At 39.5% G+C, this 16,669-nt stretch overlaps 2 protein-coding genes across 4 annotated transcripts; both read left to right on the plus strand.

Annotated features, from left to right (window-relative positions):
- The first annotated feature begins 850 nt into the window (after positions 1 to 850).
- LOC142555090 (RNA-directed DNA methylation 4) lies at positions 851 to 6,226 on the plus strand. 3 transcript variants are annotated; one of them, XM_075665756.1, is made up of 10 exons: positions 851 to 1,080; positions 1,179 to 1,262; positions 2,212 to 2,303; positions 2,537 to 2,608; positions 3,814 to 3,855; positions 4,443 to 4,582; positions 4,669 to 4,787; positions 5,043 to 5,118; positions 5,210 to 5,283; positions 5,412 to 6,226. In XM_075665756.1, the coding sequence occupies exons 1-10, from the start codon at positions 978 to 980 to the stop codon at positions 5,690 to 5,692; spliced, it is 1,083 nt and encodes a 360-aa protein (XP_075521871.1). In that variant the 5' UTR covers positions 851 to 977; the 3' UTR covers positions 5,693 to 6,226. The 3 variants fall into 3 exon arrangements, with proteins under 3 accessions (XP_075521871.1, XP_075521870.1, XP_075521869.1); XM_075665755.1 differs by having other exon boundaries at positions 852 to 1,080; positions 2,215 to 2,303; positions 5,034 to 5,118; XM_075665754.1 differs by having other exon boundaries at positions 853 to 1,080; positions 5,034 to 5,118.
- Positions 6,227 to 6,764: 538 nt separating this feature from the next.
- LOC142555091 (cation/H(+) antiporter 15-like) lies at positions 6,765 to 9,633 on the plus strand. Its single transcript, XM_075665758.1, is given in 4 exon segments — positions 6,765 to 7,134; positions 7,234 to 7,305; positions 7,307 to 8,239; positions 8,383 to 9,633. Coding segments are annotated over 4 exon segments (2,379 nt in total). The 5' UTR covers positions 6,765 to 6,933; the 3' UTR covers positions 9,556 to 9,633.
- Positions 9,634 to 16,669: the final 7,036 nt, after the last annotated feature.

Here is a 16,669-nt window from a genome sequence, read left to right on the forward strand (position 1 = left end):
AAGAAATTTAATAATTTGCACGTATGTGGTTCACGTTGACCTTCAAATTTTCGAGACATTACAAAACTCACCCAGAGGGTGACTGGTTTAGACCTGGCCTAGCAGATATACAAGCAGGTCCGAGATGGATCTCGAGTTTTGTCAGACTCGCCCAACCAAAATATGCTCATATATCTAATCTAAAATATAAAATATATATGTATATATATATTATTAATGATATAAATATATTTTTTAGACTAAAGAACTAATAATACATTATCTATAATTTTAGTTTATAACATTTTTGGATTGAAATTATTTTATTTTATTATTATATATTTAATATTTTAATATATTATTAAAATTTTTTTGTTATCAATTGAACACAAATCGATATATTTTAACTTGTGATAATATTTTTTTGTCATGATTATTATTAATATAAATTTGGACATATAAATTTAATAATTTGTTAATTTTAATTTTTTTAATTGAATAATATAAAATTATATATCTAGCGCGGCCCAACAAATCCAATCTAAATTGGATCTGCTGGGTTCGCGTGGCGGGACAATTCTAAAGGAAGCCGGGTGCGGGACTCAGATTTGGTCAAACTCGCCCCAACTCGGACCCGTTGCCATCTCTATATTGTTGTCTTCTTGTTTGTGAAATTTTTGGGATGTTTCTCTGAATTTGAAAGCCTTCACTTAGTAGGTTTTCATACCAAGGCTCAATCCAATTAAGTCCGTAGCGTCTACCGATTTCGCCATATCCCCTTCCTTTTATTTTGAGATTAGGATCTCATTATTATATTATATCATTTGCTATCTCTCAAAAAAGTATTTTCTTACTTACATTTTTTTGGATCCAAAAATATTTTTTTTACTTGTTCTTTATGTTTTAAATTAGGTAAATCTGTGGCCGACTGAATAAAAAAAAGAAGCCAAGGATTAAACCGTAGTCCCAATCCCTGAAATCGATTGATTCCACCGAGAATGGCTGCGGTGGCGGAAAGCTCTTCACTTGCTCTGAAGAACGACAAGCCTGTCATCGTTAGGGTTAAACGAAAAGCTTTTCAGCACCGAGTCGATGCTTTTTGTGAGTGATTGGTTTGTTCTTTTGCGTTGCTCAAATGGGTTTTTAAATTCGAAGCTTGGGGTCTTGTGATTTACTATCTTTTTTTCCCCTCCTTACAGGGCTGGAAATCAATGAGAGGCCTTTAAAGCGAGCGTTGCTGGACTTTGAAAAACTATCGATATCCGAATCTTCTTCGACTAGAGGTAAAATTTGCTTCTAGTTTTGGAATGTATTTGCGTTTTCTTTAAAGTATTTTTGTGCCCCGAGTGATTATGTTTGATTTTATTACGCGTTAAAGGTTGTGGCAATTTTCTTTATGTTTGTTATGTTTCTTCGTTTTCATTATCATTTTGATGATTGACTGTTGATGACCATATTTTGGGCTAAGCACAAAAAGATAGGAGAGGATGGACAAATTTTGCTCGACTGAAATCTCTTTTTCCAACTCCAAGTAGAAGTAAACAAGCAAATAAGCGGCAAATGAAGAAGACATGCGTGGCAGGACTTTTTGTAATTTGCTAATGTTATATTAATTTATCTTTTAACATTTCTAATAAACTTGGAGCCAACTGCCTAGTGTGGTGAAATCAGAATTAACCAATTCCATTTATTTGTGAGGCCGCAATATGGTGATTGTGTTTGTATAGGTGGTCAACTTGTTGAATGTAGTCCTTATCGTGATGCAACAATCATATATATCCTTGGCATGCGGCATATTTATGAGGTTGAGGAAACAAAAACAAGTTAGACATTTTGAAAATAATCGAATAATTGGATAGGAAAGTCAAACACGGAAGAAAGGACACATGTTCAATTTTTATGACCCACATAACAATGTTTTTATATTAGTAAGTGTGGTCGGCTATATGGATCCTCTTATGCCATTGTGATCAATACATTGGGAAGTAATACCTGTCTTGTTCTTGCGGAGGGTGGTTACTTTGGGATTTGTTTTCTCTCCAATTTGATTTTTCATTATTTTAGTTCTTTTACGAAGATTCTTCGACTACATTTCATTGTTTGGATAGTTCTTCATGTTATTCATGATTGTAGACATATTTTGTTGTGGCTGATGATGCTTTATTTTCATTTAATCTTATCATCTAATGAACATGACTGCCTTCTTTGATGCATGTGGCTGATGTGATACAGTAGATGAATTAAAGACCACGAAGATTCTTGTTCACCATGTAGAGACTGTAACTAGCTCGGAAAACACCATTGATGTGCTGCGATCTTTTGTGGTCAGTGTTAAACAAAATAATATGTTGGAGTACTATCAACATGTGATCAGTTTGTTGGTGTTAAGATTTGTCAAAAAAAATTGTCGTCATCCTTTTTCATGTTCATGTTTTTTCCCCACAATTCAGACAATGATATCATGTGGTAATCATACTGGTTGCATAATGATATCATGTTTTTTTGAGTGATTGTTATCATGACTCATGAGCTGTCTTATCTACCTATTTTTTGACAGCCTAATTCATCTGATGCATGGGAACATGGAGGAGAGAATGAAGAGAGGAGGCGCAAGATAAAGACTGTTAATGTGAGCTCTCTCTCTCGTGTCTCATGTGCACAAAATCAATTTTACTTTGACCTTGCACATTGTCAAATTGTATCTGGCAAGTATATTTTTATATATTTTCGCAAATAAAGGTGTATTTGGTTTACCTAGTGAAAAAAATGTTATAGACTTTGATTAATCATATTAAATTAGTTTTTATGCAACACGTATTTTCATACCTTATTCTTTCATCAACATGCTACACCTACTTAGGGTGTGCCAATGCCCAGTAGAACTCTTAACGTGATATTCACCGTATGACCATGAATCTCAATGGCCAATATTTTTTACTGTCATTGAACAACAATGAGTTCTAGGTTTCTTGCACTCTAATTCTTTTTAGTTAAATTTTTTAGATATCTTGTACTTGGTTTTTGTCATGACCTAGAAGACTAGTGGCTTCTCTGACCTCCAGGAAAAGCTTGTATTTTGGCTTTTGATTGTGATATTTGCATAACTTAATTTGTGCACTGGGCGATCGTTCACCGTCCCGATTTTTAGAAGCTCCCTAATATAATATATATAATTTTTTTGACATTTTTCAAACAATTTGTATTTTTTAAATTGGAAGAATATGTAATTGATTTTGAGTTTGAATCCAATTACCAATACAGGGTTATTATTAGAGAGATGCGAAGATAAACAAGAAAAATTAGATAAAAGAAAAATGCCTAGGCGGCCGCTTAAGCACCTAGGCGTTAGGTGGTGGGTGGCTGCCGGCCTACCATTTTATAGAATATTGGCCTCTATGATCCCAAGTTGTGGATCACAATAGGGGGTTGATGGAATTATGATGAAAATTGAGGCTCGTTTTGGGAGAGAACCTCACGATCTCGTAGATAGTTTGAGGCTCGTTAAAGAGAAACTCACGATCTTTTAGCACTAGGCTTTTAAGAAAATTTATGTTCAACCATTAATTTCCATGCAATGAATCCTTCCCTATATCAACTACTAAAAGATCAAGATAAATTTACATATTAACTACTAAAGATAAACTCAAATCCTAACATAAATAAAATATCAACCTATCTATAGAATGATCCTTTTATTCAAAAGAAGATAAGATAACAACAAACCATATTTCTAAATAAATATGATAGTAGAATAATTCATTGGGCTTGAACTTTCCGTCTTGTTGTAGGCCCATGACGGCCTTTAACCTTATCAGTTGCTGTATAATTTTTCAGAAACAAGATGAGTTACTGGTCAAAGCAAAGAGAAGTCAAGAGGTAAATTACATTAGTTTGTTACCATCTTATCTGCTCTTAGCATAAAATTTTAATATCTGTTGTTGGTTCACATGTGTGATTTTTAAAAGATTTTCTATGTTTTAAAACTGGTTACCAACTTATTATCTAATAAAAAGGAACTAACGTAGATATGTAAAAGCAACCAGGGGAACAAAATTCCATCCCTTGTTTATGAAATTAGAGTACTTTAGATTCCTTTAAAAAAAAAAATTAAACTGGTGAGATGAACTACTAAAGTTGTTCTCTTTCTTTTCTTTTTTTCTCACTAGGCTGCTTTTTAATTTTATGCTTGTGTGTCTCACTCATTCCAATTCTTCTGTTTGTAATGATTCTTGCTTTGTTTTATGAAGTATGGTAAGTTTCCTTTTATCAAAGACGACTTAATTTTGCCATTTTAAACCACTCTATTTAAAGGCTAATTAAATGTTTTGGCATTGATATGGCCGATAATCATCCAGTCTTGAAATCATTTTTCTCAATGATGTGTTTAAAATGCAATTGCTAGTGACTAAATAAAGGTAATTTTTGCAAGAGGTTATTTTATCCTATATTTTTCACACCTTCAGGTTTTATCAAGAAATGCACGTTATGAACAAATATGGAGAAGTAGAAAAGGAAAGCAAGATTCCCAGGAAAATGAAATGTGCCGCCTTTATGATATTGTCAAGATTGATGTTAATGAGCAGGAGATGGAGGTGAAACAGATGTAAGTCCTTTTTCATGTCGTATTGTTTGTGAACTGCATGAAGTTAGGCCAAGTGTTGATGCTGAGATCCTTAAGCTTCAAATTAGGGATACAAATTTGGGGAACCATGAGATGATGGCTGAATATTTACCTCTACTTAGAGAAGTCTTGCCGGCTGCTGCCTCAGAGATAGAAACTGATATTCATGATCACGTGTCCAGACAAGGTCTACAACCATCATTTTTCCTTTTTTTACGTTGTATGAGGTGTCTGGTTTATAAATCATGCTCGACCCTGTTGATGGTGGGTGGTGCTTCATCACTAAATACTATCGAACATAATGAGATGTTGATTTAGATTCATTATTAAGAGTTATGAAGGATCCTTTGTGGTGCTTGGCATGTTATAGGGGCATCTGCAATCATATGGTTTTCATCTCTTGAGGTTTGTGTCCATGAACTGTATTTTGCAGGATCTTCAGATGATTATGTATATGATTTATACGCTGTTACGAATGATGGCAATGTGTACGCTGATTCTACAATTCAATACCCTTTGTGAGTCTTTATTTGTCTATTTGATGGTGTCCTTGATTTAGCATCTGCTTTTGGGATTTTACTTTGTATAGCATAAATTGTTCTGGTTTAGGGTTCAAGTTGACGACGACGATGACTATTATGATGGTCCAGATAATTCAGATTATGAAACTGATGATTCTAATGGTATCATCTCTCTCTCTTTTCTCACACACCCATATATAACATATCTGATATAGCATATTTGAAAAGCATTTACGTGCCCATTCACATCCATGCACACCAATGAAGATGCTTTTTATTGTTAATGTCAGCGGAAAACAATCCCTTGAATGATTACCCAGACGAAGAGGCATCCGAGGAGGATGATGATGGTGATGATGAAGTGACAAGCAGGTCTTCTGATGAGGAATCAGAAGATGAGAGCAGAACTTCTGGGAGTCGGTCACAGAGTCTGGAGAGTGAAAGTCAAGCATCAAACGAGGATGAGAATTCTGGGCCTGATTACTGGTCAGACGATGCAGATCAGTTACCTGAAGATGAGATGTACAGCGAAGGAGATGTTGACAACAATTCTGGCTATGAATGGAGGTAGCTCGCTATTGGCTCTGCCTGATGCCTTGCAGTCTGAAATTTGAGTACTTAATCAAACATTTTTGCACTTGAAACTGAATTCAAAACCAAGACTGTCCCCTCGGGGAAAAAGGGTAGAGAGCTCCACGTTTCGGAAATTGTAGGTATATTATCTACTACATTCATTGGCTTGAGTATACTTCCAGAGCTCATGATTATATGTTGCAATCTTGTGTCATTGAAGAACGTCGAAGTTGTCCAACCATGTTCACCCATCTCTTGTTATGTTGCCTTAAAATCTACTATCCACTCGTGGAGATGCAAGCCTGATAAAAGGAAAGCACGAAATAGGTCCTTTTAGCTTGGCGAGCGATTGTGTCTCTTGGCATTCTGTCAAGGGCGTTTTCATTGAACAATAAACTAGCTATAGAATATTAACAAAAACTTGTGAGAAGCGGTCTAACGGGTGATATTTTGTGAGACAGATATCTTATTTGGGTCATCCATGAAAAAGTATTATTTTTTATGTTAAAAGTATTATTTTTTATTATGATTATCGGTAGGGTTGACCCGTCTCACAGATAAAGATTCGTGAGATCGTCTCACAAGAGATCTACTCTATAATATTTGGTATGTTAGTTGCACTTAATGTTTTGTGATTTAAATATTATGAAATTCTTTAAGATTGTCATAAAATTAACGTGATAATTCTTTGTATCTTGGAAGCAAGATATGAGAAATAGCATATATAATATCTTTCATATTGATTGAAAGTTCGAAAAATCTAAGAATCCAGAAGAACATCGTTTGTGCAAATTGAGATAAATAATTTCTCTCTCCAATATACGAACCATATATACGTGTACACACATTTAAATAGCAACTTGTAATAAAAATAAAACAAAAACTAGCCACTTTCAATTGAAATTCATTATACTTGTTTTTTGAAATTCATTATTTGAAGCTAGATGTTTAAAAAATAATCTATTATTCCAAATCATCCAATGCGGTTATCCAATCCAAACGCAGCCTAATGAGTCACAGTGACGTCATGTTTGTGATTAACTAACTTAACTGTTTTACGGTAACATGCGGCTGAAAATACAGCAATTGAGCAACGTCCTCTCCGCTTCTCATCATTTTCCTCCCTCATCCAATACATGCAATCTTAGTTTCTTCCCTCTTCACTTTATTTTCTGAACACATCGATTCGAGCTTTAAAATAAAAAGAGAAAAAGAAAAAAAGGATCATTCAAGGCAAGAATGAATGCTGCTCAAATGGACAATACCATGTGTGCGGTTCGGCACAACCAGAGATATAGAGGGATGTTTTTCGGCGACAGCCCGTTTTTATTCGACACTCCGGTGCTCCTGTCGCAGCTCTCCCTTTCGGCTCTTGTGACAGCCATCATGCAGCATTTTTTGACACCCCTTGGCCAAAGTGCTTTCATATCCCAAGTACTTGTAAGCTAGCTGCAACCAATTCCGTCTTTGAATAAAAAGGAAAAAAAATTCAAAACTTGGATAACTTTTAGCTAATTTTGTTGTTCTTATATGATCAAGGCAGGAATAATATTGGGACCCTCATTTCTTGGAGGTGAGCCGGAGTTCAGAGACCGATTTTTTCCGATTTCTAAGCTTCTATACTGTCGACACGTTCGCTTTTTTCGGTGTAATGTTGTTCCTATTCATCATCGGTGTAAAAACCGATTTAAATCTCATCCGGAAATGTGGGAAAAAAGCAGTAGCAATAGGCATATCTGCCTTCTCCGTTCCACTTCTCTTCAACTTCGTAATTGGCCAAATCTTAACACATACCGTACCACTAGAACCGACCCTCCACAGATCGATTCAATGGATTACCTCGTTTCAGGCCTTGAGTTCTTCCCATGTAATCATATGCCTGCTAGCCGATCTAAAGCTCATGAACTCGGAACTAGGCCGGCTGGCCATATCCTCATCCATGATGAGTGGCATCTGTAGCTGGTTATGGGCCGTAATGGTCTTGACAGGGAAACAAAGTTTACATATCAAGAAGGCGAAAACATTCCTTTTAATGCTGTTATTTTTTGGAGCCATGCTGTTCTTCGCTTTCTTCATCTTCCGGCCCACGATTCTTTGGATCATTCGTCGTACAAACAACCCGAGATCACTTAAAGAAAGCCATGCCTGCGTGATCTTCATCTTTGTACTGGCATCTGCACTTTTTGGTGAGATTATGGGGCAACATTTCTTGTTCGGGCCAATAATCTTAGGCGTTGTTGTACCAGATGGGCCACCTTTGGGATCCGCTTTATTGAATAGGCTTGAACTGTTTGTGTCCTATATTATGTTGCCTATTTACTTTGTGGTGACTGGTTCAAGGATTGATTTCTCTGCGATTTCAATGAGGAACTTTGTTGTCATACAATTCTTGGCTTTTTGTTCATTGATTTGGAAAGTGGCTGGTGTGATGGTGCCTTCTTTATATTGTAAGATGTCCATCAATGATGCACTCTATCTTGGTCTCATATTATGCAACCAAGGGATCATAGAGGTATTGATCTTGGGAAGAGCACTATCGACTGAGGTGATTTGCTTTTTCTGTTCTCTATTTTGTTCATTTTCTTGAGTTCGTTGAGATACTGTTAAAAATTTCCCAGTTTTAGTGGATCATCAATATATGGTGACATATATATATATATGTCTATATTTAATTTTTTTTGGTTGCAGCTGATAGATACACAAATATATAGCGTCATGGTTATATCAATACTTGTCTTCACAGGAATACTTGCTCCCATTGTCAAATTCTCATACAAGCCCTTAAAGAGATACACTACTCAAGAGCGCATGACCATACAGCACATAAAGCCTACATCAGAGCTGAGAATTCTTGCTTGTATTCACTATCAGGAGCATACTCCTTCTCTGATCAATCTCTTTGAAGCCTCCTACCCGAATCCCAGCGCACCGATTTGCTTCTACGTCGTCCACCTCATCGAGCTAGGCGGCAGAAGCGCTCCTCTACTCGTGGATCATCATCCAAGAAACGGGATTCCATCCCACACCAATGAATCAGAGCATATCGTCAACGCTCTAAGATTTTTCGAGCACGAGCACCGAGGCAACACCACAGTTTACCCTTTTACTTCCATCTCGCCTCATGCATCAATGCATGATGATGTCTGTTCCTTAGCAGCGGAGAAGAAGGTTTCTTTGGTCATCGTCTTGTTTCATAAGCATCCAGTGATCCACATACCGGAAGCAGAATCCAACGCTATAAGGGCAGTGAACACCAATATCAGCAGGAACTCGCCTTGCACAGTTGGTATCTTGATCGACCATGGTGCAATGGCCTGTACTGGATCCATGCTTTCTCGCAGGGAAGTGTGCCGAGTCGGTGTTATCTTTCTCGGTGGAGAGGATGATCGGGAAGCATTGGCATACGGATGCCGAATGGCTAAGCATCCTAACATACGCCTGAATGTGGTCCGATTCTTGGATCATGACTTGGAGGGAACGTATTCTATGGAAATGCGGCGAGATTTGGATATGATAAATGCTTACAGAGACGACTGCACCAAGAATAACTATTGTGAATATCAAGAAATTTCGGTGAAGGATAGTGTGGGCCTTACTGGTGTTATCAGAAGCATGGAAAGTTGTTTCGACCTGATCCTAGTCGGGAGATGGCACGACAAGGATTCAAGACTTTTGGTTGGATTGGATGATTGGAATGAGTTTCCCGAGTTGGGATCCATTGGGGGTTTGTTTGTATCGTTAGAATCAGACAGCCAGGTATCAGTTTTAGTGATGCAGCAAATGAATGACTCGCAAGATTCATTTGCATCATTTGAGAATACACGTTGGAATAGCTTTGGCAGAGTATGGCCTCTTCGCTAGACAGAGATTATATTCTTGTACAAATTGGTATTTACTAAAAGTATTGTGTTTTTAATGAAATTTAAAGGTTTATTTCTGCATTTTATGACTTCAAGAAACCTCATATCTAGGATATAATGTGTTTATTTCTTGCAATTTCTATAACTCTTGCCATGAAAAGTTGAGCACTAATGAATTAGAAACAAATTAAACCTCAATACTTGAATCCTTGGGGTATTTTAATAAATCACTTTTTTTAATAAAAAAAAATATTGCTCTTATATTGTTTCCAAAAATTTCGTCTTTCTAAAAATTTGATCACACATTCTATATTCTTCTTTGAAATAGATATTATCAAGTACTCTTATTTTGGTAGTGATGTTTGTTATTTTGGGTAACATATCGGTCGAATATATAATTTCATATTTGAGACCAATTCGAATATTAAGATGTATTACTTTATTGGAGTTTAGTTCAAGTTTTGAATAAAAGTCAAATATCGATTTATTGAAGCTCATTATTACATTGTCAATGAAATATTCATTCATGAATAAATATATATGTTCTTAGAGTTTATGATGCAACATCTCAACATGCAGCTGTTGTATTTGCACGTGCATGAAAACAAAACTCTGGTGTAGGTTTTGAATTTAAAATTTCAAAAACATCTAATTTTTGTATTTCTGACAAAAAAAAACATCAAAATAAATTAATTTCTAATTGAAAAAAAATCAATAAAATATTTAAATTGATTTTTTTGACTTTTAAATTTTAAACCATGTTTGGAAATTGAAAATACCTTTGCATATAGACGACGTAGAGTATTTAGACGAAGAAATTATTCATTCATCTTCCCGCGTCGCTCCACACTCCATTCTTATTCTTCATGGTGGTACCCCGATAAGAGCCCGGGTTATGGATGACCCGGAATATTAAATGAATAGCCCAAATCAGAGTCAATATGCAGAGTACTTTCCTCAACAGCCGGGCATGGTGATGTCGGGGATATTCTTCCCGAGTAATCAAAAGCCTGTGCTCTCATATAAGCTCCCGAGAACTATTTACTCGGGCTGCCTTGAGAAACGCACCACACTCTAGTGTGTCGATATGGGCTATCTTATCTGTCAGAATAACATAGGTTTGACGTGTCAGAGAAGTTATCAGAAGTAGGGTATGGGAGGCCACCTTACCCTACTTAGCAGGTAGGCACTGAAAACAAGGTAATCATGGGATTTTCTCATATAAATAGCAGGATATTAATCTCATTTACAGATTCTGGAACTTTGAATTCTCAAACACTCACGTATATTCACACATATACAAGCCATTTCACCTTTCTTCTTCACCTGCTGACTTAAGCATTGGAGTGGATACGCCGGACACTCCTCCGACGCCCATTCACGAGTTCATTTCATTGTTTGCAAGTCACGGTAGAAGCCCAAAGTTAGAGAGATATATTTTTCTCACAAGATATATCATTTTCTTACTCATTTTTCTTAAACTTTATATCATCATCCGGTGGATCGCCCCGACTTTGGCTCACCCAATTTACCCGGATCACATCATTGGCGCCGTCTGTGAGAAAAATTGAGTCTAAGACGTTGATATAGCTCCTACTAGAAGAACAAATAGATACTTCCTGGGCTCGTGGAGACGATGCACTTGTCTCTGGACAAGGTGGTCTTCCACCCACAGGACCACCCTTATCACTTTATCCCGGAGGATTGGTTCGGATTATATCCGAGGCGGTGGAAAAAGCTGTAGCCCACATATATGCTTCTCATCAAGCTACGCATGCAGGAGGAAAACATGAGAGAGAACAGGAGGCAAGGAAGGAGGAGGCGAGGATGGAGGAGAGAGAATCAAGTGCTGGGTTTAAGTCCCTGACTGTGGTAAAGGAGTTGCAAGAGTTGAAACAGAAGATGAAGGAGTTGGAGGGACAAATGGAGGGCAAAAGTCATTCCCGGGTAGTCATTAAAGGTTGCCCGTTTTCTGAAGCTATTGTCTGGGAACTTCTTCTCGGAAACTTTAAGTCTACCAAAGTTAAAGATTATGATGTCAATGCAGCATCTGACCAGGTTCGAGAATATGACCATGTTGCACTGTTATGCTGACCGAATTAAGTGCAAAGTGTTTTTGACCACTCTGGTTGACTCGGCGCAGAGGTGGTTTGAGGGACTGGCTCCTCAAAGTATCCATTCTATTGAGGACTTTCAGAAAGTGTTTTTACACCATTTTAGTAGTAGTAAGAAGTACAAAAAGATTGCATTCAGTCTTTTTGAGGTTAAAAAAAGACCGGAGGAGATTTTGGGGGCTTATAATCAGAGATTTAATAGAGTGGCTTTGGATGTCCTCTCTTGCGCCCCTGAGACCAAAACAGCTGCATTCACCCAGGGGTTGAGGGAGGGTGAATTTTTTCGATCACTGACATAGAAGACGCCCGTGGATTTTGAAGATTTGCTGGCCCGGGCAGAAAAGTATATGAATATGGAGGAGGCACAGAAGCAGAAGAGGGAGTCGGTAAGGAGAGAGAGGAGATCGGGTATCTAAGCCCGAGGAGAGGGGGCCGAGAAGGAGTAACCCGAGAATTTTTTATCATCATGTGCCCTTGAAAATTATTCGGGACCGGGAGGTCCAAGAGTGTTGCAGGGACTTGCCTCCATCTCAACAGTTTACCAGGCCTGAGAAGAAATGGTTTTGCACCCTTCACAAAGTGTGTTATCACAACACGGAGGATTGCAAAACGCTCAAAATAGATTATGTTCTGCCCTTTGTCCAGGGACATAATCAACCCAGCAAGAGGCCGAGGTTGCCACCTTAGGCAGCTCGGCAGCCTGGTCCCAGTGCCAGGGAGGATTCAAGAGATGTCCCGAGGGGGATGAGAGTGCAGAGCCCAAGAGGAAAAAGTCTTCGCCCCCTAGCATGGGGGTAATTAAAATGATATCCGGAGGATCTACTGACGGTGATTCTAATCGAGCTCGTAAGTCAAGGAGCAGAAGGGACTGTATGGAGGTGGAAGGGGTGAGGAGGAATGAGGCAGTGATTAGTTTCGGCCCGGAAGATTTGAAGGGTGTCAATCTTCCCCACAACGATGCCCTGGTAATTTAAGCCAGGGTATCAAATTATGATATTATGAGGGTCTTTGTGGACTCAGGAAGCTCTGTAAATGTTATTTTCAAGGAGGCCCTTGTACATATGGATTTGCAAGGATATCATTTGGAAGCAGTGGACACATCACTTTTTGGCTTTGCTGGCCATGTTGTCTTTCCGGAAGGGAAGATTGTCCTACCTTTATCTTTGGGCACCGGGGAGCTGAAGAAGACAGTAATGACCACTTTCACTGTGGTGGATGCCCCGTCATTATATAACATCATTTTGGGGCTACCAGCAATGAACGAGCTAAGGGCCGTAGCATCCACCTATCATCAAAAGATTAAATTTTTAGTGGGAAACCGAGTAGGTGAAGTCCGAGGAGACCAGCCTTCTTCCCGGAAGTGTTATGTAGAAGCGGTCCGGGTGGACCAGAAATGGGCAAGGAAGGAAAGAAAGAAAGTTCAGAGTTGTGGGGAGATGGAGAGGGTCGTGGAGAAGGGAGATGTGTAGTTTGTGGCAGAGAAAGAGCAGGAGATGGTGGAGATTGGGCCAGGCAAGGAAATCCGGGTGGCCCAAGACCTTGACTTATCCACCCGTGTTAATTTGATAAAATGTTTAAAAACTAATATTAATGTTTTTGCCTGGTCCCAGCAGAAGTTGATATGGATCTCACCCCTGATAGCGGAGCATCACTTGAACATTCTCCCGGGATCTCAAACTGTGAAGCAAAAGAAGAGACACTTTGGTCCTGATAAGGACAAAGTGATTGATGTACATGTTAAAGATTTGTTGAAAGCCGGCCACATTCGGGAAATACAATTTCCTACTTGGCTCTCGAATGTGGTGTTGGTGCCAAAATCTACCGGGAATTGGAGGATGTGTGTGGACTTCAGGGATCTCAATAAAGCTTGCCCCAAAGATCATTATCCACTGCCCAGAATTGACCAATTGGTGGATTCCACCTCTGGCTATGAACTGCTGAGTTTCATGGATGCTTACTAGGGGTATCATCAAATTTCCCTGGCTGAGAGCGATCAAGACAAAGACAGCTTCATCACCTCGGGAGGCACATTCTATTATGTGGTCATGCCTTTCGGGTTGAAGAACGATGGAGCCACCTATCAACGTCTCATGAACAAATTCTTTGAAAAGAGCAGTTGGGCAGGAATGTAGAAGTGTATGTGGATGTTATCTTGGGTAAGCCCAAGGAGGTTACTGGATTCGTTTCTGATTTAGAGGAGTATCTTAACCCGGCCAAATGTAACTTTGGCGTGAAGAGTGGTAAATTTTTGGGTTTTGTGGTTACTGACCGGGGGATTCAGGTAAATCAAGAAAAAGTCAAGTCTGTATTGGATATGTCATCTCCTCGATCTGTCCGAGAAGTTCAAAAGCTGACTGAGAGTATTGCTTCTCTTTCCCAGTTCATATCCCGATCAGCGCATCAGAGTTATCCATTTTTTCAGGTTCTTAGAAAGGCCCAGAATTTCGGGTGGGATGATAAGTGTGAGCAGGCCTTCCAAGACCTTAAAAGACATCTGGCCGAGCTGCCTGTCTTAGTGAAGCCAAAGCCCAGGGAGAAATTATTTGTTTATCCATCCACTACAGAGTATGTTGTCAGCTCAGTACTGATAAAAAAAGAAGGCTCTGCTCAGAGGCATGTCTATTACAGAGGCATGTTTATTATGTCAGTCATGCTCTTAGAGGCCCCGAGCTCCGGTACAGTGAAGTGGAGAAGATAGCTCTCGCTCTCGTTATGATTACCCGGAAACTGCGACCTTATTTTCTCACATCAAATTATTGTGCTAACCAATAGTCCTCCTCAGCAGATAAAGGACGTTTATGAGGCTAAGGATGATAGGATGCTTAAATATCTCAAGCTCATTCAAGCCCAAGTAGAAGTTTTTGTGGATTGGAGTATTGAGCAGATAATCCGGGACGAGAATGGGGAAACAGATGCTTTGGCAAAGATGGACGCCTCCTTATCAAAAGTCAATACCCGAGATGTACTGCATGTTTCCCGACTAATCCTCTCCACTGAAGAAGAAACGCTGCTGGCACCCGAGGATTCGTGGATGACACCCCTGATAAAATTCATTGTACACAATTAATTGCCTGAAGATAAAGATTAATCTCAAAAGATCAAGTGACAAGCTCACAGGTTTGTTCTCTTAAATAATATCTTGTACAGGAGATCATTTCAGAGACCTCTACTAAAGTACTTATCTATGAGAAATATGAATTATGTCCTCCGAGATATTCACGAAGGATATTGCGGAGAGCATCTCGGAGGAACATCATTGGCCCGAAAATCCATGCTTGTCGGATTTTGGTGACCTACTATTAGTCAAGACTCTGCCCGAGTGGTCCGGGCTTGTGAGAGTTGTCAACATCATTCAAATTTTCAACACAGTCCGGCCATCCTCATGAAGCCTATCTGGGCATCTTGCCCCTTCGATCAATGGGGCATGGACATTGTTGGTCCATTTCCAGTTGCCCGAGCTCAGAGGAAATTTTTGTTGGTGGCTGTGGATTATTTTTCAAAATGGGTAGAGACCGATCTCCTGGCAAGAATTACTGAGCAAGAAATTTTGAAATTTCTGTGGAAGAATATTGTATGCCGGTTTGGATTCCCAAGGAGACTAATCTCAGACAATGTGAGGCAATTTCAGGGAAATGATATCACAGTTTGGTGCTAAGAAATGAAATCCACTCAGTCTTTCACTTTTGTTGCTTATTCTCAAGCCAATGGTCAAAAAGAGGTTGTGAACAGAATTATTGTGCAAGCCTTGAAAACTAGGCTACAGGGCAAAGAAAAGACTGGGTGAAATAATTACCTAGTGTTCTCTAGGCGTACAGAACTACTCCCCGGGCACCCACTCAAGAGACTCCTTTTAATCTGGTGTATGGTTCTGAAGTAGTTCTCTTGGTTGAAATCGGACAATCTGCTGCCCGGGTAGAATCTTACCCGGATGATAATACTCAAAGCCGAGCAATGGAATTAGATTTGGTGGAATAAAAGAGAGAGCAGGCTCTGATTCGAATGGAAGCTTACCGAGGCCGGGTTATGAAATCATATAACAAGAGAGTCCGAATCTGAGACTTTCAAGTAGGAGATCTGGTCATGAATAAAGTTAATCTAGCTGGAGATGTTGGAAAATGGAAGCTTGGTGGGAAGGGCCTTTTAAAATAACCTGGAAGGTTAGCTCGAGAGTTTATTATTTAGAAGATGCCCAAGGACGCTCTCTCAAAAGACCCTGGAATGTATTTCATTTAAAGAAGTATTTTTCTTGAAAGATATAATTATTTGTTTGAAAATATAATGGAAGTTTTGTTATTCTCAGAAAAGTGCATGAATGTGAATTATCTAAACCCGGGAGGTACAAAGCCCTGGTTAATTAATAAGCCCAAGGCTCTACACCTTAGCTCGGGGCACCACACCTCGATCATTCTCAAGTCCTGGGACATGATGCCCGGCCCAAGGCTCCGTACCTTGGTTATTCATAAGCCTAGGGCTCTACACCCTGGCTCACGGCACCACACCTCAACCATTCCAAGGCTCCGTACCTTAGTTATTTATAAGCATATGGCTCTACACCCTGGCTCGAGGCACCACACCTCGACCATTCCCAAGTGCCGAGACATGATCCTCGGCCCAAGGCTCCATACATTGGTTATTTATAAGCCTAGGGCTCTACAACCTAGCTCGGGGCACCACACCTCGACCATTCCCAAGTTTCGGGACATGATTCCTCGGCCCAAGACTCCGTACCTTGGTTATTTATAAGCCCAGTGCTCTACACCCTGGCTCGGGGCACCACACCTTGACCATTCCCAAGTCCCGGGACATGATCCCCGGCCCAAGGCTCCGTACCTTGGTTGTTTATAAGCCCAGGGCTCTACAACCTGGCTCGGGGCACCACATCTCAACCATTCCCAAGTCTCGGGATATGATCCCCGGCCCAAGGCTCCATACCTTGGCTATTAATAAGCTCAGGGCTCTACACCCTGGCTCGGGGCACTGCACGTCGACCATTCCCAAGTC

Source organism: Primulina tabacum, chromosome 9 (assembly GCF_025594145.1).
Source record: "Primulina tabacum isolate GXHZ01 chromosome 9, ASM2559414v2, whole genome shotgun sequence".
Lineage (NCBI taxonomy): Eukaryota > Viridiplantae > Streptophyta > Magnoliopsida > Lamiales > Gesneriaceae > Primulina > Primulina tabacum.

Excerpts from the sequence above, each read along its gene's own strand:
- LOC142555090 (XM_075665754.1), top strand. The coding sequence starts at position 978 with ATGGCTGCGGTGGCGGAAAGCTCTTCACTTGCTCTGAAGAACGACAAG. Across the intron at positions 2,609-3,813 it reads GCAAGATAAAGACTGTTAAT|AAACAAGATGAGTTACTGGT; the intron begins GTGAGCTCTCTC and ends ATAATTTTTCAG. Across the intron at positions 5,284-5,411 it reads TGAAACTGATGATTCTAATG|CGGAAAACAATCCCTTGAAT; the intron begins GTATCATCTCTC and ends TGTTAATGTCAG.